This window comes from Ammodytes marinus (genome assembly GCF_949987685.1).
Source record: "Ammodytes marinus genome assembly, chromosome: 6".
NCBI classification, from domain to species: Eukaryota; Metazoa; Chordata; class Actinopteri; order Uranoscopiformes; family Ammodytidae; genus Ammodytes; species Ammodytes marinus.
In genome coordinates this window covers 30,028,397-30,047,424 of record NC_137235.1, presented here as the reverse complement: position 1 = coordinate 30,047,424, position 19,028 = coordinate 30,028,397, and the positions used below count along the sequence as shown (strand labels likewise).

General features: G+C 43.5%; 2 protein-coding genes across 3 annotated transcripts; both read right to left on the bottom strand.

Annotated features, from left to right (window-relative positions):
• Positions 1–151: 151 nt before the first annotated feature.
• Positions 152–6,238, bottom strand: sirt7 (sirtuin 7). The gene is made up of 10 exons (XM_080029031.1): positions 6,107–6,238; positions 5,844–5,981; positions 5,243–5,347; positions 5,096–5,166; positions 4,912–4,984; positions 4,725–4,823; positions 4,211–4,447; positions 3,910–3,990; positions 2,100–2,206; positions 152–1,484 (listed from the first exon to the last, which is right to left on the bottom strand). The coding sequence occupies exons 1-10, from the start codon at positions 6,209–6,211 to the stop codon at positions 1,121–1,123; spliced, it is 1,380 nt and encodes a 459-aa protein (XP_079885157.1). The 5' UTR covers positions 6,212–6,238; the 3' UTR covers positions 152–1,120.
• Positions 6,239–6,476: 238 nt separating this feature from the next.
• On the bottom strand, positions 6,477–18,579 carry cp110 (centriolar coiled-coil protein 110). 2 transcript variants are annotated; one of them, XM_080029982.1, is made up of 10 exons: positions 18,141–18,579; positions 17,525–17,650; positions 14,840–17,336; positions 13,498–13,625; positions 10,952–11,053; positions 10,362–10,478; positions 10,126–10,230; positions 9,847–9,963; positions 9,172–9,254; positions 6,477–7,485 (listed from the first exon to the last, which is right to left on the bottom strand). In XM_080029982.1, exons 1-10 carry the CDS (start codon positions 18,267–18,269, stop codon positions 7,347–7,349), a joined length of 3,543 nt encoding a protein of 1,180 aa, XP_079886108.1. In that variant the 5' UTR covers positions 18,270–18,579; the 3' UTR covers positions 6,477–7,346. The 2 variants fall into 2 exon arrangements, with proteins under 2 accessions (XP_079886108.1, XP_079886109.1); XM_080029983.1 differs by lacking the exon at positions 10,952–11,053.
• Positions 18,580–19,028: the final 449 nt, after the last annotated feature.

Here is a 19,028-nt window from a genome sequence, read left to right as displayed (position 1 = left end):
AAATTAATAGAAACTTGTGTATCAATCACTCTCCAAGTAAACAGTTACTTAAGATACAAAGTAACAACGAATTCAATTTAAAGTTTAAGTACAAATTCCAAAAATCCCCTTTCCTTCTCACTCTGCTGTTGACAAAGTGTTGTCAACAGCAGAGTCTCTAGAGATCAAAATGTAAACAAAGGCTAATTCAACAACTTCAGTAAACCAAGGTACAGTGGGAGTTGTAGCCTGCAAACCTGAGGGTCGGTGACAGTACAGCTTCACTGCGAGGTCACAAAATAAATTAAATAAACCAAAACACCTTTGAAAATAAAAATCAAACACATATTCTGTGTTTAAAAAAAAAAGACACATTTTACACAGCAAGTTTTAAGCCTATGAGAAAGACTACCAAAAAAACAAACAAACAAACAATACGTGTAGAAAATCATTCTGAATCTTTGAAGGCTCTCCTCAGTAACAGCTGCAGCCACACAGAAAAAAGGTCATTGGCATGCTAAAGTTGGTCTGTTATGGCATTTATCATCAACACACCAAGTCAGTTGTGTTCCAGTGGAAGATACCACCACACATATGCAGTCACTTACACCGGTATTCAGTATTTTCATTCACATCAAAGTAATGCAGCAAAATCACACACACGCACACACGCACACGCGCACACGCACACACACACACTATTGCATCATTAAACTATAAAAACATGATTCATCATCTGTTGATAAACCTATTTTTACAAACACACACACTCTCTAAATGTTACTGAATCTCTATAGCATCCTAAGTCCCTACTCGTCCTCATGATGGGACATGTATTTTGGTTGATCATGTGACGTGACCACACTGTAATCAACCCTGCGTTCCGAATCGCATACTATCTACTATTTAGTATGGTAGAAAAAAAGATTTAGGAAGCCCCGATTCTTGTTGCCAGATTTAGGATGGTTAGATAGACCCGGATGTCTACTACATCCGGCCGAGATTTTTAGTGTTAAAAACAGCATCCTATTTGGGCGATTCTGACCCATAATCAAATGCATACCTGAAGTGACGTCACATCAATGGAGCCTCCGTATGAAAACAAACGGGGATGCGACGGATATAACAGCAAGAGGCAAGATCAAGGCGCAATGTCACAATGAAAAAAATAAGTAAAAGTATGTCCCAATTGTAGCATACTGCATCTTAACAAGATTCTTTTTATAGTCAGATGTAGTATGTAGAATAGAAAAAAGAAAGAGTATGCGATTCGGAACGCAGGGCAAGTTTCCTTAATTATGCACTTTTTTTTTTCTTCCTTCCTTCCTTTGCCATAGCCTCGCCCAAACCAGCCACCCTGCACAGCTGTGGCCTCTCCTGCTGGTTCCCCAGGGTTAGGTGAACAGTCCTCCTGTTGGTTGGTGGGAGCTATGACCTCTCGTGTGAAGCTGTGGACCTCTTCCGGCTGCAGACGTGCGGCTAGACTGAAGATGGGGTCCTCCGCCCTGATGAGACACAATGTGGTCAGATTGAGTATGCTTTAAAAATACCCAGATGGCTACTACATCCGGTGGAGATTTTTAGTGTGGAAATCAGCATGCTTTTTTGGGTGATTCTGACCCACAATCCAATGCGCCCTGGAAGTGACGTCACTGACGGAGCCTCAGAGTGAAAAGAACCAGAGATATATAAGTAAGAGGCAAAATCGAGGCGCGATGTTATGTAAGTAAAAGTATGAACCAACTGTATGCCTACTGCATGCTAACTAGATACTTTTTATGATCAGCTGTAGTATGTAGAATAGGAAAAAGAAAGTAAACGATTTTGAACGCAGCCTGAGTCTCCAGGCAAAAAGTCAGACACGTTTGTATGTTTATTGTGTGGGATTAGTAGGGGTATTCCAAAATATAAGTATTATATTTGACAAAGCATAAATATTGCATGGGAAATAAGTATTGTTTTCCTTTTTAAATATTATGCAGATTTTTTACAAGTATCTTTTAAAGAAATAACCTGTCCTAAGAGAACATTCTATCTAAATAGCTAATCTTAAATAATGAGGGCAATTTCAGGGGGGGTTTGTGTGTGTATTGGATTTAATGACTTCATATGGTCCTTACCGGTCATACACAGGAATCTGAAGGCCCAGTTCTTCCATGAGGAGGCTCAAGACGTTGTCACACTTGCCGTTCATTTTCAGCGAGGCCAGATCATCTTTTGGTGTCCACTAGAACCAAAGCACAGACATATAATCAGTCACTCAGCACTGAGCAGACTTACCCTGCGTTCCAAATCACATACTCTTTCTTGTCACTACACTACATACTAAAGTACAGAAGAGTTTTAGGTCCACAGGAGAAAGAAGAAAATCAGATAAGGAAGATTATTTTTCAATATGTCAAGAATAAAGACGAATAGGGGAGAACGGGGTAATTTGTCACACGGGTAGGTTGTCACAATCGTTATATCTCGGAACCAGAAGGCGCTGTCTGTTAAATTTTGGTATGTAAATATCCACAACTGGGATCAGAGGTCACCTACATAGTCTTCCTTGGAGTTTGACTGCTGCATTTGAGGTGAGAGGACTGTTAGTGTTTTTCATGTCAAATTGAAAATATTTAGCTCCTCAGTATTTTTCTTCTAGGCTTTTACACAATGGGTTTATAACAAAACACTTGTTACCCTAAACAAGTGTGAAGGGTAAGCTATAGTTTAGATTGTTTTTAGCAAGCTAATTAGTTGTCAGATGGTTGTTGGCCTTGATGCTAGCAATAAATTCCAGTTGGGGTTGGTCGTCACATTTTTGTCACATGTTATCCAAAGGGTGCAGCCAGGAAAGGAACACAATAACAAAATAAAATGTCAAGCTGTATCCTCACTGACACCCCAGGGAAGGAGAGAATTGAGCAGGAAAGGCAGCTAGCATGCAAAAGAGAAAAAGGGCAACAAAATCAAAACGACCCAGTGCATCCCAAACTAGACCAGTCGCCAAGGCTACTGCACCCCAGTGCACTCCACCCCAGTTGGGGAATAAGAAACAGAAGAGAAAGAGACAGGAGGAGGAATCTTCATCAGATGAAGAGGATAGTTTGTGTTTGGTTTGTAGGGAAATGTTCTCCAGCACCCGTTCAGGAGTAAGGGAGAAGTGTTGTATGTGCAACCAGTGGGCACACAATCTCTGCTTAGTTAGAGTGAGCAGACCCTACATCTGCCATCACTGTAACTCAGATAGTGAGTGTGTGTATCCTAGTTGAGTAGGCTATTAGAGCTATTAGTAGCTATTATTAATAGGCTAGTTAGACCTATTTGTTTTGTTCTTTATGTTGTTACATACAGTAGGTTGGTCTTAATATGGATTTCCTTTTTGTTAATTCCTTGCTCATTTTGTGCTAAGATGCATAAAGTTATGTAGGCCTATTTTTCAACTTGACAATGAAATTAAACTTTCAAATGTAGTTCTGCTTTCTTGTCTTCTTTAAAAAAAAAATCCCATAAAGATAACATTGTGACAAACAACCCCATAGTGTGTGACAACCGACCCCTTGATGGGGTTGGTTGTCACAATGTGTTAGAGTGTCTTTGATGGTAAATTTCTTCTTTATTACAATAAGATAGAAAAAGTGAGGGGTTCACATTTCAAGCCAACACCTTAAGCTTCAATTTAATGTAGGAATGACTATTGAAAGATGTTTAGGTGATAAGCAATTCTCACTAGAGTAAAAAGTGTGCCTACTTACCCCGGTCTCCCCTACTGCTAAATGCTATTGGAGTTAGTGGGGCATTTATATATTTTCAGCATACTACAATTGACCTGCATGAATTGGGACATCCTAAATCTTTTTCTGGCATTCTAAATAGTGGGAAGTATTGGGATTGGAGCGCAGGGAGAGCTTCTCTTGCATCTTGTTAACCTGAAATGTCAAGAGTTACCTGGAGGTTGACAATGTAGAGTTTGGGCCTTTTGCTTGCTGGTCTGTTCATGCTCCACAGACATGGGTATTTCTTCAGCACCTAGAAGGGTGAGAAACGTAGCCATTGAAGGTGGAGAGGCTACCATCAAGTACAAATCATATAAAATCATATTTCAATTCATATATTTTAATTATGTTTATATTAACCTGATTAAATGTCAACTTTAAAATAGCAAAGAAACAATATTATTACACAGTATTTAAAAAAACATTTTAGATTGTTTTGGATACATGGACACACTGTGTTTTACAAGCCCCACCTTGAGACTGGAGCCTAAGCAGAGGATAACATCCGCCATGTTGGCGTTCTCTGCGGCTGCCTTCCAGTTGAGAGGTTGCTCCAGGGTCCCGCGTTCCCCAAAGTGCACTATGGTGTCCCTGAGTTCTCCAGCACAGTGGCTGCAGCGGCGGCCTGTCCCGTGGCGGTGCAGAGACGTCCGCTCCGTCACATCAAACAAACGCACGTACTCCCTGACCGTGGCACAGGATGTACACACCTGTAGTAGAAAAAAAAACAAAGAAAACAATATGGTAACTTACAGTCTTACTTTCTCCCCCCCAAAAAAACTGTAAAAGAAATGCACCTATACATTTTACCGATACTGATGCATAAAAAAATGTAAAATAATAAAATAATTGTTATGTTGCTTTGAGAGATAGCACTGTAAATTCTGTTGAAACATCTCGACTTTCCAGGATGTGCAATGCTTTCATTTCAGAGAAATAAGAAGAAAGAAGGTGTAGACCATAAATACTAGGATGTGTGTGTCTCACCTCAATAAACATGTTTCCATGTAGCTCAGACAGGGCGTGTCTGGGCAGACCGCTACGCAAGTGAAGTCCATCACAGTTTTGAGACACTACATGTTTTACCTGTATATAAAAAATACACAGACAGTACATGTGAATACAAGAGTGTGTAAAATACCATTGGACCTTTATTCATATAGGGCTCACATACCAGCTTTTCCTTATGCAGCATCCTAATGCACATGTGGGTGAGGGTCGGCTCAGCTTTACTCAGGTCGGACGAACTGTTAATAATAATAATAATAATAATAATAATAATAATAATAATAGCAGTTGGAATTTACTTTTTTTTTTAAAGCAGCAATTATCACATCAGAGCAAAGACTGCCTCTCACCTGACTGTCCGTCCCTTCTGTAGCTGTGTCCACACCCCATTAGGGCCCCTGTAGTCTGGGATAGAAGCTGCCTGAAAAGGAAAGGCCTCATCAGTCCCCAGGACAGTTTAGCAAAGGAAAAAAGTGAAGCTGCAGAGGATTGCGTACCGTACTGATACCGGCTCCGGTGTAAACCACCAGGTGTTTGGCTTGTTTGACGGCCACAGCAAGCTGCCTGACTTTACTTTTCAGCTCATCAGCATCATCAAACAGCTGCAGATGGTACAAGGAAGAAGTAAGATGTTTTGAAGTTTGCGACCACATACTTCTGCAGTATCGAGAAACAACCACAGCAGGAAAGTAAATGTACCACTCAATTGATTATCAAAGCAATCCACCATTAATTTTATTTTTTATTTTTTTGGAGATCAGAGGACATGTTGGCCTGATTTTGACTATGGACTAAAGTTCCCACAAAGAATAATTATTATAATAATTGAATAAATAATCCCCGTAGGGACATGAATACACTGCATGCTGTTAGATTATTTTAAATTAATTGTAATAATACATGATTCCTATTGTTAGTGAACATGTAGCTTCCTGTATAACATTAAATTGATGTTCACGTTGAGAAACTACTAAGCTAACTAGATAACATTTACAGGCCAGTGCAAAGTTGATAAAACACTCTTTCCCCATGATTAAGGACCCAACACAGGTGCAATCCCAACAAGTTAGCCCATCAGCTTTGCGACAGTCTCCTCACCTCCTCCTGCTTCCTCTTGAGCACATTCCTGCGGACTTGTCTCTTGCACAGCTCCTCCACGGTTCCTCCGTGCAGCAGTAACACCGCGGCCTCCTCCGACGACCTCTCCGCCTCCGGTTTTTTCAAAACCCGTCCAACCTCCATTGAACATAAAAGAAAAAACCTAGTCAGACTGACCGGCTTATGAACACTACATGCAAAGCAAGTGACTGCTAGCTTGGTTTATCAGGCTCGCTGCAAATGTGTTGTTTGCCTCGTCTTACCAGTCGAAATGTCGTCCTCTCGCTTTCACGTTGCTGTATTTTGGCCTTTTCCAACGCTTTCCTCTCCGCCCGTGAAGAAACACCGGTGTGTGCCTCATCTGCCATCCTGTTTACAGTCAGCTGTGAGGTAGCTTTCGATTCAAAACCATGTTCAAAACACTGCTCGCAAACCCACCGACAGCTGAGACGGATGTTGTCGGTGTAAAGATGAGCTCAAACGGGCAGCGGCGCCCCCTGCTGCCGGGAGTCTGTACATGTCTTTAAATCAAGTCTCAGCTTACACAAACTGCAGAGCAACTTTCAAGATTTAAGAAATATTTATTATCAACCACACACAAATAAATAACATAAAAACAAGTCCAAAGTATGTAAGAATAAAAAACTTCAAAAGGTTTACAAGTGTTTTGGCTGACATGTGATCCCAATACTCAAGGAAAACACATTTAAGCAGCACTCGAGAGTAACAAGCTATTCAAGTATTAGCAGTAACAACACTTAGATATGAACATTTTGGTATCGGGGAGCAAATTCTCCTACAAAACGTATACTACCAGAGTTCAACATGTGCTGGAGATGGTCTGTGTTGTGAATTAGGTTGAATATATTCAAAGGCTTTAATAACTCAATGTTGAAGGTCCATCCTCCAAAGCAGAGATTTAACTTTAAAAACACGCTGAACAACAGCTGAACTATTTACCAGGTTAATAGAAACCTTTACAAAGAAGACATGGTGCCATACTATAGCAGCATAATCACAGGTGTAATTAATAACTTGAACCATGGCTGCATTCCAGGTGTGTTTTAGTTCCTGGGCCTGGTATTGTGTGTGCTGGCTCACTTTTCAACTTGTCATACTTGTAGTCAAACATATAGCTACTTTCAGGCACAGTGCAGAGAGCTTTAAAAATGATAGGCTTTTTTGAAGTTATATCAGCTACATTAGTTACCGTGAGATGGAGAAAAATATTGGAAGCATCCTTTAAGAAGTTCTGTCGCTAAATGTGGTGTGGTGATTTACTGATAGGAAATATCACCACAACATTACACCCTGGTTTTCGAATGTAAAACATTTCACAGCAAACTAGATGTTAAAATACAATGACATATTTGTTGGCAACAGGCATCAGTTTGTGTCAAATCTTGACTTGGAAACTCACAAATGCTGTTTTTAATGCAATATTCATGTAAATCGCTGGAAGCCTTATCCTAGAGTCCTCGCTGGGGCTTAATTAGGAAAGTGTCATCGGGGTCTGGAGGAGTGAGTGCTCTTGGGGACCCTCTGGGGGTTTGCTATGAGCTGTCCACATTTGGCTACCGGCGGCTGCTCGCGAGACAATCTGGTGTTGTGTCCAGTCCTCCCTGCTGCCCTTTTCTGGATCCTGGAAAGAAGAGAAGACTGGTTTGACCCAGGTTCTGCTTGCCATTACCTTTGGTGGTAAGATTTGAAATTCATTCATTAAAAAGGTGAAGCAAGCGATTTATTTATGTTAATATAAGTGTTAAATCTCTCTTTATTCATACAGTGATCACTTTTATAGGGTGCACGTTTCATAAAGCCGATCTCTCAGTCGCTCACTAATATGCATGTAATTGGCAAATACACTTTTCGGGGATCCCACTACTGATAACCAATCAGAAGAGAGAACGCTACAAACCGGCACCCGTCTCACTGCCAGTGCACGTGCAGAGCGACAGATGGGTGAATGTGTATGCGCCTACAATGGCGGAGCAGGTAAAAATCCTTCCCCAATGTCTGTTTTGATGGTTTTTATCATGTTTTATCACACTTATGGATTTGAGATGATGCTCGATAACTTGCTGCTTGAAGACCGCAGTGCATTAATGTGGTGACGTTGGGACGAGGGAGGGGACTGCTAACTGCAGTAACTGACAGGAAGTTAGCTAAAAGAACCATTCCGCTTACTGAACCTTTAAAGTAGCTTCAAGGAGCTTTCCGTTCTTGTTGATTGTAGTTGTACAAAATCAGGAGTCTTTTTAATACACAGAACCTAGCGTGTGCCGTGTGCATTTGTTTAAGAAGCAAGTAAAAGAGAGACCACAGATGCACCGCGATAAGGTCATGTATTTATATTTGTCTGTGTAAGATAAGTAACGGTAATAGGACGATGGTGAAGCAAAGTCAACTTTGATATAGAACCGTACTGGAAACACAGGATGTGCCGGGTTTTTTTTTCTGCTGTGAAACTTTTTTTGTCCGAGTCCCCGGCAAAAATCGGACCCGTTTAGCTGATGGTCTCATTTGCTGTTACTGTTCAAACATTTTTCTATGACCAAAAGAAAAAAAAATTAGACTGTTGATAACCATTTAAAAGTTCCTCCATAAGACAGAAGTTTTAAGCTTTTTTGAGCTGGCTGTGACTTTGCAACACTTGTGAAAAAAATGTGTATATCTTGTGCAGATTTGAAATGGTTTAAAATGTTAGGTTCACACTGTTTTGCGACATACAGCCTTGTCCTCATCCAAGTTGAAACTGTGGAGGTAAAATAGCCCAGCCTGAATATACATCTGAATGGACACTGCTTTTACAGACAGCCTCCTGCTGTTTCTCTGGTCAGCCTGCCCCTACTACGATTATAATATCAATGTATATCTCAACCTGTCTGCCTCCCAACCTGTCTCCTCCTCCTCTTGTAATGTAAGTTAGTCGTCTTCCCTTCCTTAAGTATGTATATTCGAACCTGTCTACCTCTCTCGTACGTATTGTAACTTACTCTCCCCCCCCGGGAGGCAAATGTCCTTAAATATGTTATGACTTTAAGAAAACTTTGTCACTCCTTGTAACATACTCACCTGTGTTGGAACTAGTGACCCTCCGCGGAGATCTTTGCTATTATTGAAATAAACCCTTTTGCTTCAACAAACGTATAATTGTGCTTTTCCTCACCCCAAACCCCGGATTTGGGCTTCACCTTGGCGGATGATACCTTCGTTCTGTATTTTGAATCTATTAGAATGAACTGTATCCACGTGTTCTTAGAAATGCACGCACGCACACACACACACACACACACACACACACAAGACATATCCAGAAAAACCTCACATCATTCCTCTTTTCCTCTCCAGTGATTTTTGTGTGGCAGCTGACAGAGAACTCTTCCCACTTGGATGGCCTGTGTGCCCGCTCTAAACACATACACACACAGAACCAAAGGAAAAAGCATAGTACAGGATGCATTAGTCTTTGCACAACCCACTGGGTATATAATAATAATAATAATAATAATAATAATAATAATAATAATAATAATAATAATAATAATAATAATAATAATAATAATAATAATACAACATGTACACCATATATTTAAATAGAAAGGAAGCATGGATTGAACACAGGACAGAATCAACATTTCAATCCCTCTTTAGGATATTCGTACAGCATATGTGCTGTACACGGAATAATTAAGCAACAATGCTATTATCCACTAGACTCATCATGAAGTGCTTGGAAAGTGCTGGAATGGCACTAAAAGCCTAATTGTATTTCGGAATCTGAATAATTAGAACTGGACCTGAACAGCTGTAAATAAAACACATCTCTCATATACAGTTTTTCTGTGTAGAGTTTAGTTTTAACCCTAAAGCTTTACCATTACCACACTTTCCCCAAATATAATTCTGCTAGCGTCTTTTTGGCCTTACTTGTCATTTTTTAGTGCCAGCCAACAATGTATATGATTTTGGGTGGCTCACACAGAGCCTGTGCCCAGGTTACCTGTCGTCTGAGCTCCCTCTCTCTGAGCAGCTCTCTGTCCCAGTTGATGAGCTGCATCCTCTCTCCGGCTGACAGACTGAAGAATATGTCGTGGACCTCGTACCGTGCGGCGCGCAGCTGGGAGCGGGAGATAATCACAGAGCACACACCGTGGCTTAACTGAATGGCCTGTAATCAGGGTATCTGTTGTGGTAACTGCTAATGGAGGGGATAATTGCTCATTCGGCAGTGTGGAAGAGGAAAGAGGTTAACAGATGTTTACGGCATTGCCTCTAATACCTGCAGAGTGACTCGCTCTCGTAACAAAGAGTCCTGTCTGCTCAAGAAGTCTCCTCTGCCAGGGCTCTGCTGCTTGTGCAGGGCCTGAAGGAGCTGCTGTGTGTCCTACATGGCCAAACAAAACAAAACACAAGCTCAAAAATGTATTATGTGTACAAACAATTTTTTTTTAATTTAATGAAAAAAAACGACAAAGTGCCGCTAGAGACAGATGTGAAAGTGCCATCTCCACTCACCCTGATGGTGCGCACCAGCTGTGCCACTCTCTCCGTCCTCAGCAACCTGCGCGTCAGAAAACCCTTTGCTGCTGCTGACACTAGGGGGCGGTAGCGCTCAGAGAGAGGGCTGCAGGGCTGGAGGAGAAGAGCGGAAGGAGAGGAGAAGAGAGTAATGAGAGGGGGTGAGTAACGAGGACCAGAGGAGAATGCTAATTCCATCAATGACAACCAATTAATTTTCCCGCGCAGATTCTCAAGGTCCTTCGGTTTGGCATCTGTTTAGTGCATCGGCGCAGGTCATTATAATAGGGAATAATAGGCAGAATAATAAGCAGCTGATGTGCCGTCACTCACTTGTTGATTCTAAAGCTGTTGCATTGTTTGCTGAACAATCTACTGAGCTTGCTGTACTTGGAATGCACATCACAGAGAGCAATGACAGATGATAGGAGCTTACTGATATGGACTGAGACATCCAGGGGGGGGAAGACTCTGAATGTTCCAGCCAACAGGTGATGATGAATACATTTTCTTGTGTGTACAAAGGATAAGCAGGCCACGCGTTTTGCATCATTGACATTAGTGAAACATTTGTGATGGTAATATACCTGAGAGAGGGCAGAGGAGGTCAACGTGGCCCCAAGACGTGAGCCCGACATGGGGAGAGGCAAGGACACGCTCTGGAGGAAACCGTAACGCGCTGCCAACGCCTGACAGGGAGACAGACAGAGAGAAAGATAGAAGGGTTGGAGAAGTGTGTGTGTGTGTGTGTGGGGTGGGGGGGTGGGTGGGGTGTGTGTGTGGAGGCATTTGGGAGCAGCCAAGGTTGCAAAAATAGTGAATTGGAAAGGACAGCAAATGAGGCAGGAAGAAGAAATTAATTGAGGGTAGAGAGAAAGAGACAGAAGGGGAGAGATGTGGGGCACAGAGGTAAGAGGGATGAGATGAGAGAGGGATGACAGGGATGATGGGACAGGAGAGATGGAGAGAATGAGTACGGCCAGAGGTAGAGAGAGGGAGGAGGTATGAGACAAAAACAAGGAGAGGGGATGTGAGGAGAGAGAGGGGGAGAAGGGACCATTAGCCGTGGCACTCGGCGGGACGATCTGGCACTTAACCACAGACGCTCATGAATTAAACAAATTATCCTTTCCCTTTTCTGTGTCAATTCCCCTGTTCCCCCTCCCTCCTCCCTCCTCCCTCCTCCCCCTCCCTCTACCAGAGAGTCCAGCCCGCCTCGCCAGCTCTCTCGCCACATCGCAAATGACGGAAGGACAGACGGGAGAGTCGACAAAACCAAGTATCTTTTTATGAAACAGATTATGTTAATGATTTTGTTGTAAAGGATACATACATTAACAACAGAGACTCTGTTGATTAATAGGGCTAAGGACACTGGCCAAGAACAAATAATACAGGGACAAGCTGAAGATACAAGAACTGGTTGCCAGAGAACAGCAGGCGCCCTTGAAGTCTTGCACGTGCACGAGCAAGCGTACACACACACACACACACACACGCACGCACGCACAGACACACGCACAGACACACACAGAGAAACCGGCGACCATGCCAGCTATCCTCTTAGGGATGTAATGAAACATTTATGGTAGAATCCCAATGTGTTTTTTTTTTTTACAGGGGAGACTCTGAAGGTCTCTTGTAATGAGCAGATGTCTGTAGTCTGCCCACGACCCAGGTCTCCAGAAGCAACCTCTAACAGGCAGGGCCACAACATGTGTGTCTGTCTGTTTGCGCACACATATGGAACAGTGCCAGAGCCTTTTCTAAGGTCTGATTCTTGTGACAAATGGCCATTTAGGGTCAATGTTTTTATCCCAGATTAGTGAAATGGTTAAAAAACTCTCTAAGCCCATTGTCATTAAAAGCAAAAAGAAAAAGGGAATCATGACTCTACTGTAGGTGACTTTGGGTGGAGTCAAAACCTTGGTAGAGTGAGTTATGGTTACCGTAAAGGAATTACGCGCTGCTACTTCTGTACTGCAGAATGTGATGCAATTTAATGCAAGAGGGGGGGGTCAGTGAGAGAGAAAATAGCAATGTGTGACTGTGTGTAGTCCATATTAAGTGTTAGTGTTTTAGAAACATACAGTTTTAGGTTTACTTTCACTTCTAGTGGCTTTTTCAAAGCTTAACAGGGTTAAGATTACTGTTGGTTTGTCACCTGTCATGCCTTCACATATCTAAAGTAAAACATTTGATTTTTGTTTCAGATCGGTGGAGTAAGCGATTTATTTATGTTAATATAAGTGTTAAATCTCTCTTTATTCATACAGTGATCACTTTTATAGTGTGCACGTTTCATAAAGCCGATCTCTCAGTCGCTCGCTAATATGCATGTAATCGGCAAATAAACTTTTCGGGGATCCCACTACTGATAACCAATCAGAAGAGAGAACGCTACAAACCGGCACCCGTCTCACTGCCGGTGCACGTGCAGAGCGACAGATGGGTGAATGTGTCTGCGCCTACAATGGCGGAGCAGGTAAAAATCCTTCCCATCGTCTGTTTTGATGGTTTTTATCATGTTTTATCACACTTATGGATCTGAGATGATGCTAGATAACTTGCTGCTTGAAGACCGCGGTGCATTAATGTGGTGACGAGGGAGGGGACTGCTGACTGCAGTCACTGACAGGAAGTTAGCTAAACTGACCATTCCGCTTACTGAACCTTTAATTATACACCCAGAAATGTCCATCCTCTGTCCTCATGGGTTGCATTCCGAATCGCATACTCTTTCTTTTTTCTATTCTACATACTACATCCGACGATAAAAAGAATCTAGTTAGGATGCAGTAGGCATACTATTGGGACATACTTTTCTCTCTTATTTCATCATAACATTGCGCCTTGATCTTGCCTCTTGCTTTTATATCCGTCGCATCCCCGTTTGTTTTCATATGGAGGCTTCGTCGATGTTACGTCACTTCACGTGCGCACTGGATTGTGGGTCAGAATCGCCCAAATAGGATGCACTTTTCAACACTAACAATCTTGGCCGGATGAAGTAGGACATCCGGGTACTTCTAACCATCCTAAATCTGGCCACAAGAATCGGGACATCCTAAATCTTTTTTCTACCTACTATATAGTAGAAAGTATGCGATTCGGAACGCAACCATGGTCTCACCTTGAGTAGTTCTTCTTGTTGTCTGCTGTGTTCTTCTTGCAGGGCTCTGATCTGAGCAGCGTGGGCCTGTTTCAGTTGTTCCTGCTTGTCCTTTGGACTTCCATGGCCCTCATGCCTCCGCACAGCAGCTAAGGGCAGTAGATAGAACAATGTGTTGTCACATAATGTATGAACACAAAGACAAAGATCTGGACTCATGTGGAAGAAGGTCCTGTCACTAGGTTTTTTCAGAGGCACACATTCAACAGCACACCTGATCAGGATTTTGGCTTCTGATCCAAATCCAAGCCCTGTACTAATCGTCTTTGCATTTGTACGGTTGAAACAAAGAACACACAAATGGACTTAATGGTCCTGATAAACAAAAATGACCTAGGTAGAATAAGCCATCTGGAGAATGCTTGTTGTCAAAATCACGTTCTGTCAATATCAGCAGTTTTTCTCCTCATGATCTGCTACCTCCAGTCTAGTGTTAATACACAGCCTAGGCTCTGTGAACAGAGTGGATTGTGATCGAGATATTCACTGATTTTGACAAGGTGAGATTTTGTCAACAGGGTTTCTCCCGATTCGCTGACTCCACCTTCAAGGCATCCATATGGTTTCTTTGCATCATCTACATGACATGACAGCCGGACTCGTTCACAAGAATTTCACTATGCATTGCCCTGTGCAATTGTGTATGTGACAAATAACAAAACTAACTAAGTAACATCTCTATGCTCCCCAATTCTGTTCTTTGTGTATGCAGAAATACTTTGCATATCCCTGCCAATGCTCGGCTGATATTCGACCTCCCTGCCCCCCTTGGTGTCCTGGGGTGTGTCTGAAATCGCGCACTTCTGTACTTACACTTACTTTTTTGAGTGCACTTTGCGCAAAACCGGAGTGTGCCAAAATGCAGTGCACTGTAAGTTCCTCGGTCGTGCACTCAAAACGGTCTAAAACTTGAGTGTAGAGCGATGGACACTTTCCACACTCAACGGCCACCATCTTGCCTACGTAACGGAGAGGACGGGACATTCTAATCAAAATAGAGGAGCTTGAAGCAACGATGGAGGCGGACGCGCTCTACAGAAGTTAAATTACACAGTTTTTGTCTTTCCGCGACTAATGTGCCTGTTTTGGCTATCGGTAACACAAGCAGAAAAAAATACCACCGAAGAAGAACCGTCAAAATGCAAAGTAATTTCCGGTAGGTGCGCAACGGCAGTTTGGACAGTGCACTGTAGAAATGAGAGCACTGCGTCTATAAGTAAGTGTACTGTAGGGATAATAAAGTGCACTCAATGTAAGTGCACTTACGTAAGTGCGCGATTTCAGACACAGCACTGGTCTTTACCTTTGGGAGTGCTGGAGTTGGGTCTGACCGTAGAGTCTCCTCCTCCGCTGGCGTCTGCGCTCCTCTCCCACGTCTCCTCTGTCCCGTGCATGAGCAGCCTGCGTTTGACCCTGGACAGCCCGCCCTGGCCTTCAGCCCCGCTCTCTGGGGTCACGTGGTCCTCCATAACCAGACGCCCTCCGGAGCCCCATTCAGACCCTGAGCCCTCCAGCAGCCACAGGCCAGACGGTGCGTCCACATCGTACGACTGGTTGAGAGACGCAGAGTTGCTGGCGTCCGAAAGCACCGACACATTACAAGGAGCTGTCGTTTCGGACGGAGCGTTTCTGAACACGTCGGGAATTCGCCGGCGCTGCGCTACAGAGAGGACACACTTGGCTGAAGGCTGCTGCTGCTGCTGCTTTCTACAGCCGCCTTGATGTCCGGAACTCTTTGAAAGCCCGTCCTTACGTGTTCCTTTTGGCCTTCCTCTCTCTGTAGCTAAGGTTTTCACTAGCCTGAGCTCGTCTATGTTTACCACTTCGGTTCCCTTCACCAGCGCTATGAGAGAAACCTCGTCCATGTCACTGTTGCTCGGTCGGGGGCCTCTGTCCTGTTGCATGTTCTTGACATTGTCTGATGATTGTCTTGTCTGCCACTCTCTGTGCCTTTGGTCTTCATCGTTGTCGTCACTTTGCGCGTCGCTCTCCGTCAGGCTTTGATTCCTGAAGTTTTCCGCCAGCGTGGACTGCAGATCCGAGATCAGTACTTTCAGACCAGACAGGTTGGACTCCAGCTGATCTATGTGCTGCGAACTCTTGGCCGCACCGCCTGTAACATCACCGTCTAACCCGAGGCGCACAGTGGAAGGAACTGATGTGGGACTGTCATCATGTCCCACGTCCACTTTAGCAACCGCATGGTCTCCGATTAAACCAGCATTGGTTAAAGTATTACTCTTTGAGGTCTCTGCCTCCTCAACGGCGTCGCCATCTTGGAAACTGCCTTTGCTTTTGCAGCGAACTGGACTGGTACAGAAATTCGGGGCTGGGAAAATTTGGAATTTTCCTCCTTCCGTGCCAGAGGCTGTGGGACAGGTGAAAAGGGCTATCTCCACGGGAGAGCTTTCTGTCGGCATGGTGGGCTGTTGCCGGGGGGAGGTGCTGATTTGTTTAGGCTCCGTTATGACCTCGTTTGAAACGTTCAGCTGATTATTTCTGAAGGTTGTTTCTTCCTCGTCACTAATCATGTCCTTGGTGTTTACATCTCTTGTTAAATGTGTGCCGTCGGGTTTGGATTTAAAGTCCCCCTTGTTCCCCAAAAACTCAATCGTCCCTTGGTTTTCCCGGGTTTTCTTTGGTGACGTTGCCACCGACAGGTTTAAAGTGCCTCCTCCTCTCCTCTCTTTGGCTCTCTTCCCCTCTGCTGTCACTGTGCCCTTGTGAGGGAACTCCTCGTTCTCCTTATCCGAGTGGCTCTGCTCCTCCTCCCCCGCTGCCCTCGCTCTTGGCTGTTCTTGGGTCCTCTCCTGAAGTTTAGTGTTTTTGGCTTGGTTCCTAAGCATGCGCTGGCGCCGCCGATACTCCTGAGATTTCTTCAGCAGGGCCTGGAGGCTGAGACGATAGGGCTCCTCGGATGACTCCTCTTCCTCTAAATGGTCGCCTTCCGGTTCTGTTTCTGCGCGGCTGTGCTGACTATGCACTTCTGTTGTCTGACCGTTTTGAGTGCTCAAAGTCTGCGATAACTCTGGATGGTCTGACATGTTGTTTCCTGACCAAGAGACTGGGCCCTCCATTCGGTCCAAGTCGTCATCTTTGTCGAGGTCAAGTATTGTAGAATCAGAAGGGTTATCTTCTCCCCCTGTGCTGTCCAGATGACTGCTGCTTTCAGACTGCTCTACTGGTAACCAATCCTCCTGCAGCAACGGGCAAAACATGTCCTTTACAACTATAAAGTCATCGCAAAGGGATGTTTCCAGTCCACTCCTCTCCAGTTCCTCTCCGTCTATGGGTGGGTGGCTTATGATATCCGGCATCTTGGCGATGGTGTTTGAGGTGCTGTGAAGGAAGAAGCCGGCCATGTCACAGGCTGCCTCTGGAACGCTGCAGCTCCCTTCGCTCTCTCCTTCCACATCGGTCCCTCTGGAGACAATGGCGGGGTTTTCTAAGTTCTCGTAAGTCGCGTAACCTGAGGACTGGTGGCTCGCACCGTTAAAGGAACTTGGCTGTGATGTCTGTTGGCAGTGGTGTTGGTCGATAAGGCTTCCTCCCTGGTGACTTTGCCGAGGTGTCACATTCGGGGCGAAAAAGGCACTGTTTGTAGTTGATGTCAACGGAGGGAGAGGGACACCGTCCTTCTCTTTCCTTTCAGCAGGTGGTGAGAGCCAAAGACTATCCTTTGTTCCTGTGATGTCATTGCTCTGCGACACCGATCCACCACTGGCATTATGGGAACATGGAGACGCTGGGTGACTTTCTGACTCTTGAAGTAACTCCTCCAGTGTTGGCGTCTTCCTCAGCTGCAAGTCACAATTGGGAAAAATCAAGTTAAGAGAAGTTTCATTTTTTTTCCCCATTTTATTTAGAACCAGGTGGGGAATGAATACAAACTCACACTATGTATGCAGTATAAGTTATCCTTCAGATAAAATGCTCTGCAGTAATGTAGGAATAGATATTTAAGAACATAATAGGACTTTCATTATACCTGAACACTGTGAAGGATAGTTTGTACGTAGGCCATCCTCAAATCATCCTTCAGCTTTCGGTGCACAGCAGCTTTCTGCGCTGCCTCTCTGTGTCTCCTCATCTCCTCTCTCTGTTCCCCCGACAGCTGAAATCATCAGAGAGCAAATCCCATGATGTCATTCATGTTTAATAACAGGGCAGTTGGAAATGATGATGTCTTTGATTATTGTCTACTCTGTTACTTGTGTTTCAATCAATCTGTAACTTGCTTGATCTGTTAAATATCCATAAAAAGGTGCAAAATGTCACATAAAATAGTTTGTCAAAAACACAGATATGGATAAAACTAAATGTGCCATGATATATATATATTTTTAAAAACACCCGACAATCTGGACGAATATGTGGTATGTACTATGGATGCAAGATAACTTCTATGAATTTATACAACTGTTGCTTTGTCTGTAGAACATTATTTTTTCAGCTACACTTCAACAACTATCTGATACAATAAAGAGACATCAAAGTAGTACAGCCTAAAATACCGTGTTCAGTGCTTCTGGGTCTTGTATACTAAGATTAGAACCCGTAAACATGATTATTTCAACAGATATATCATCCAACTGGGCTCATACCAGGGGAGGGAGGACTGGATGTCCATAGAAGCGGATGACAGAGGAAGCAGGGGAAGCTTTTTGGTTTTCCTCCTCACTTTTCCTCAGGTGGGAGAGACGCCGCTGCACAAACTTGTCGTAGTCCTCCATCAAGTTGCATCAGGATATGTTAAGAAGTCAATTTGGATAGTTTAAAAGGCAAACTGAGCCTAATATGTTAACGTTATCGTGTTGTTTTTCGCTAGGACTAGCTGCTGAGCAGTAACTAGCTGGCTGGCTGGCTAGCTAGCTAAAGGCTTAGTATTGTTTGGGTTAGGAGGACTGGTTAGCGTTTAATACCAAAAGGACGGTAAAGATAAGAGCTAACGTTAGAATACATATAGAGCAGCTATTTCGCGTTACTTTTGATAAAAACAGCCACACAATAAAGTATATAAGGGTATCTAAAGCAACACTCTCTAACAGCCTGTCTCACTGTTTACATGTTGCCCCGGTGGTTTACCCGCCTCTCCGGACGCTGACAGTTAGGACACCGAGGAAACCCCGGGGTGGATTCACAACACGGACATGGATTCACCGAATAAAACAGTGGAAAAACTACCCATTTAAAACACAAAAATACAAATTTTATTCATACATAATCCCATAACATTTACTTTAAAATAATACTATGTCTTCTTTATGAACAGCATTGCCTCTAAACTTGGAAAATAACGTTAAAAAATGTGTGAAGCTCCATGTTTTCACTGGAATAATCCAGGCTGGTGGGAGAGAAGAAAGAGCTAGGGATAACGTGTTACCGCCACCTACAGACCGGACGGGATAAACAGAGACTCAAAAATGAATGAATCATATCTCATTTTATATATAGAAGAATCCAGACAGACGCGTTTCACAGCGCGCAGCAGA

What these genes read in the sequence shown, in the direction of transcription:
- sirt7 (XM_080029031.1), bottom strand. Translation starts at nt 6,211, where the DNA reads ATGGCAGATGAGGCACACACCGGTGTTTCTTCACGGGCGGAGAGGAAA. An exon ending in CCGGAGCCGGTATCAGTACG is followed by an intron (nt 5,167 to 5,242) that starts GTACGCAATCCT and finishes TTTCCTTTTCAG; the next exon opens with GCAGCTTCTATCCCAGACTA. An exon ending in TCTACATTGTCAACCTCCAG is followed by an intron (nt 2,207 to 3,909) that starts GTAACTCTTGAC and finishes CTTTGGTTCTAG; the next exon opens with TGGACACCAAAAGATGATCT.
- cp110 (XM_080029982.1), bottom strand. Translation starts at nt 18,269, where the DNA reads ATGGAGGACTACGACAAGTTTGTGCAGCGGCGTCTCTCCCACCTGAGG. An exon ending in CCTCCTCTGCCCTCTCTCAG is followed by an intron (nt 10,479 to 10,951) that starts GTATATTACCAT and finishes CTTCTCCTCCAG; the next exon opens with CCCTGCAGCCCTCTCTCTGA. An exon ending in GAGAGGAAAAGAGGAATGAT is followed by an intron (nt 7,486 to 9,171) that starts GTGAGGTTTTTC and finishes TCTTCTTTCCAG; the next exon opens with GATCCAGAAAAGGGCAGCAG.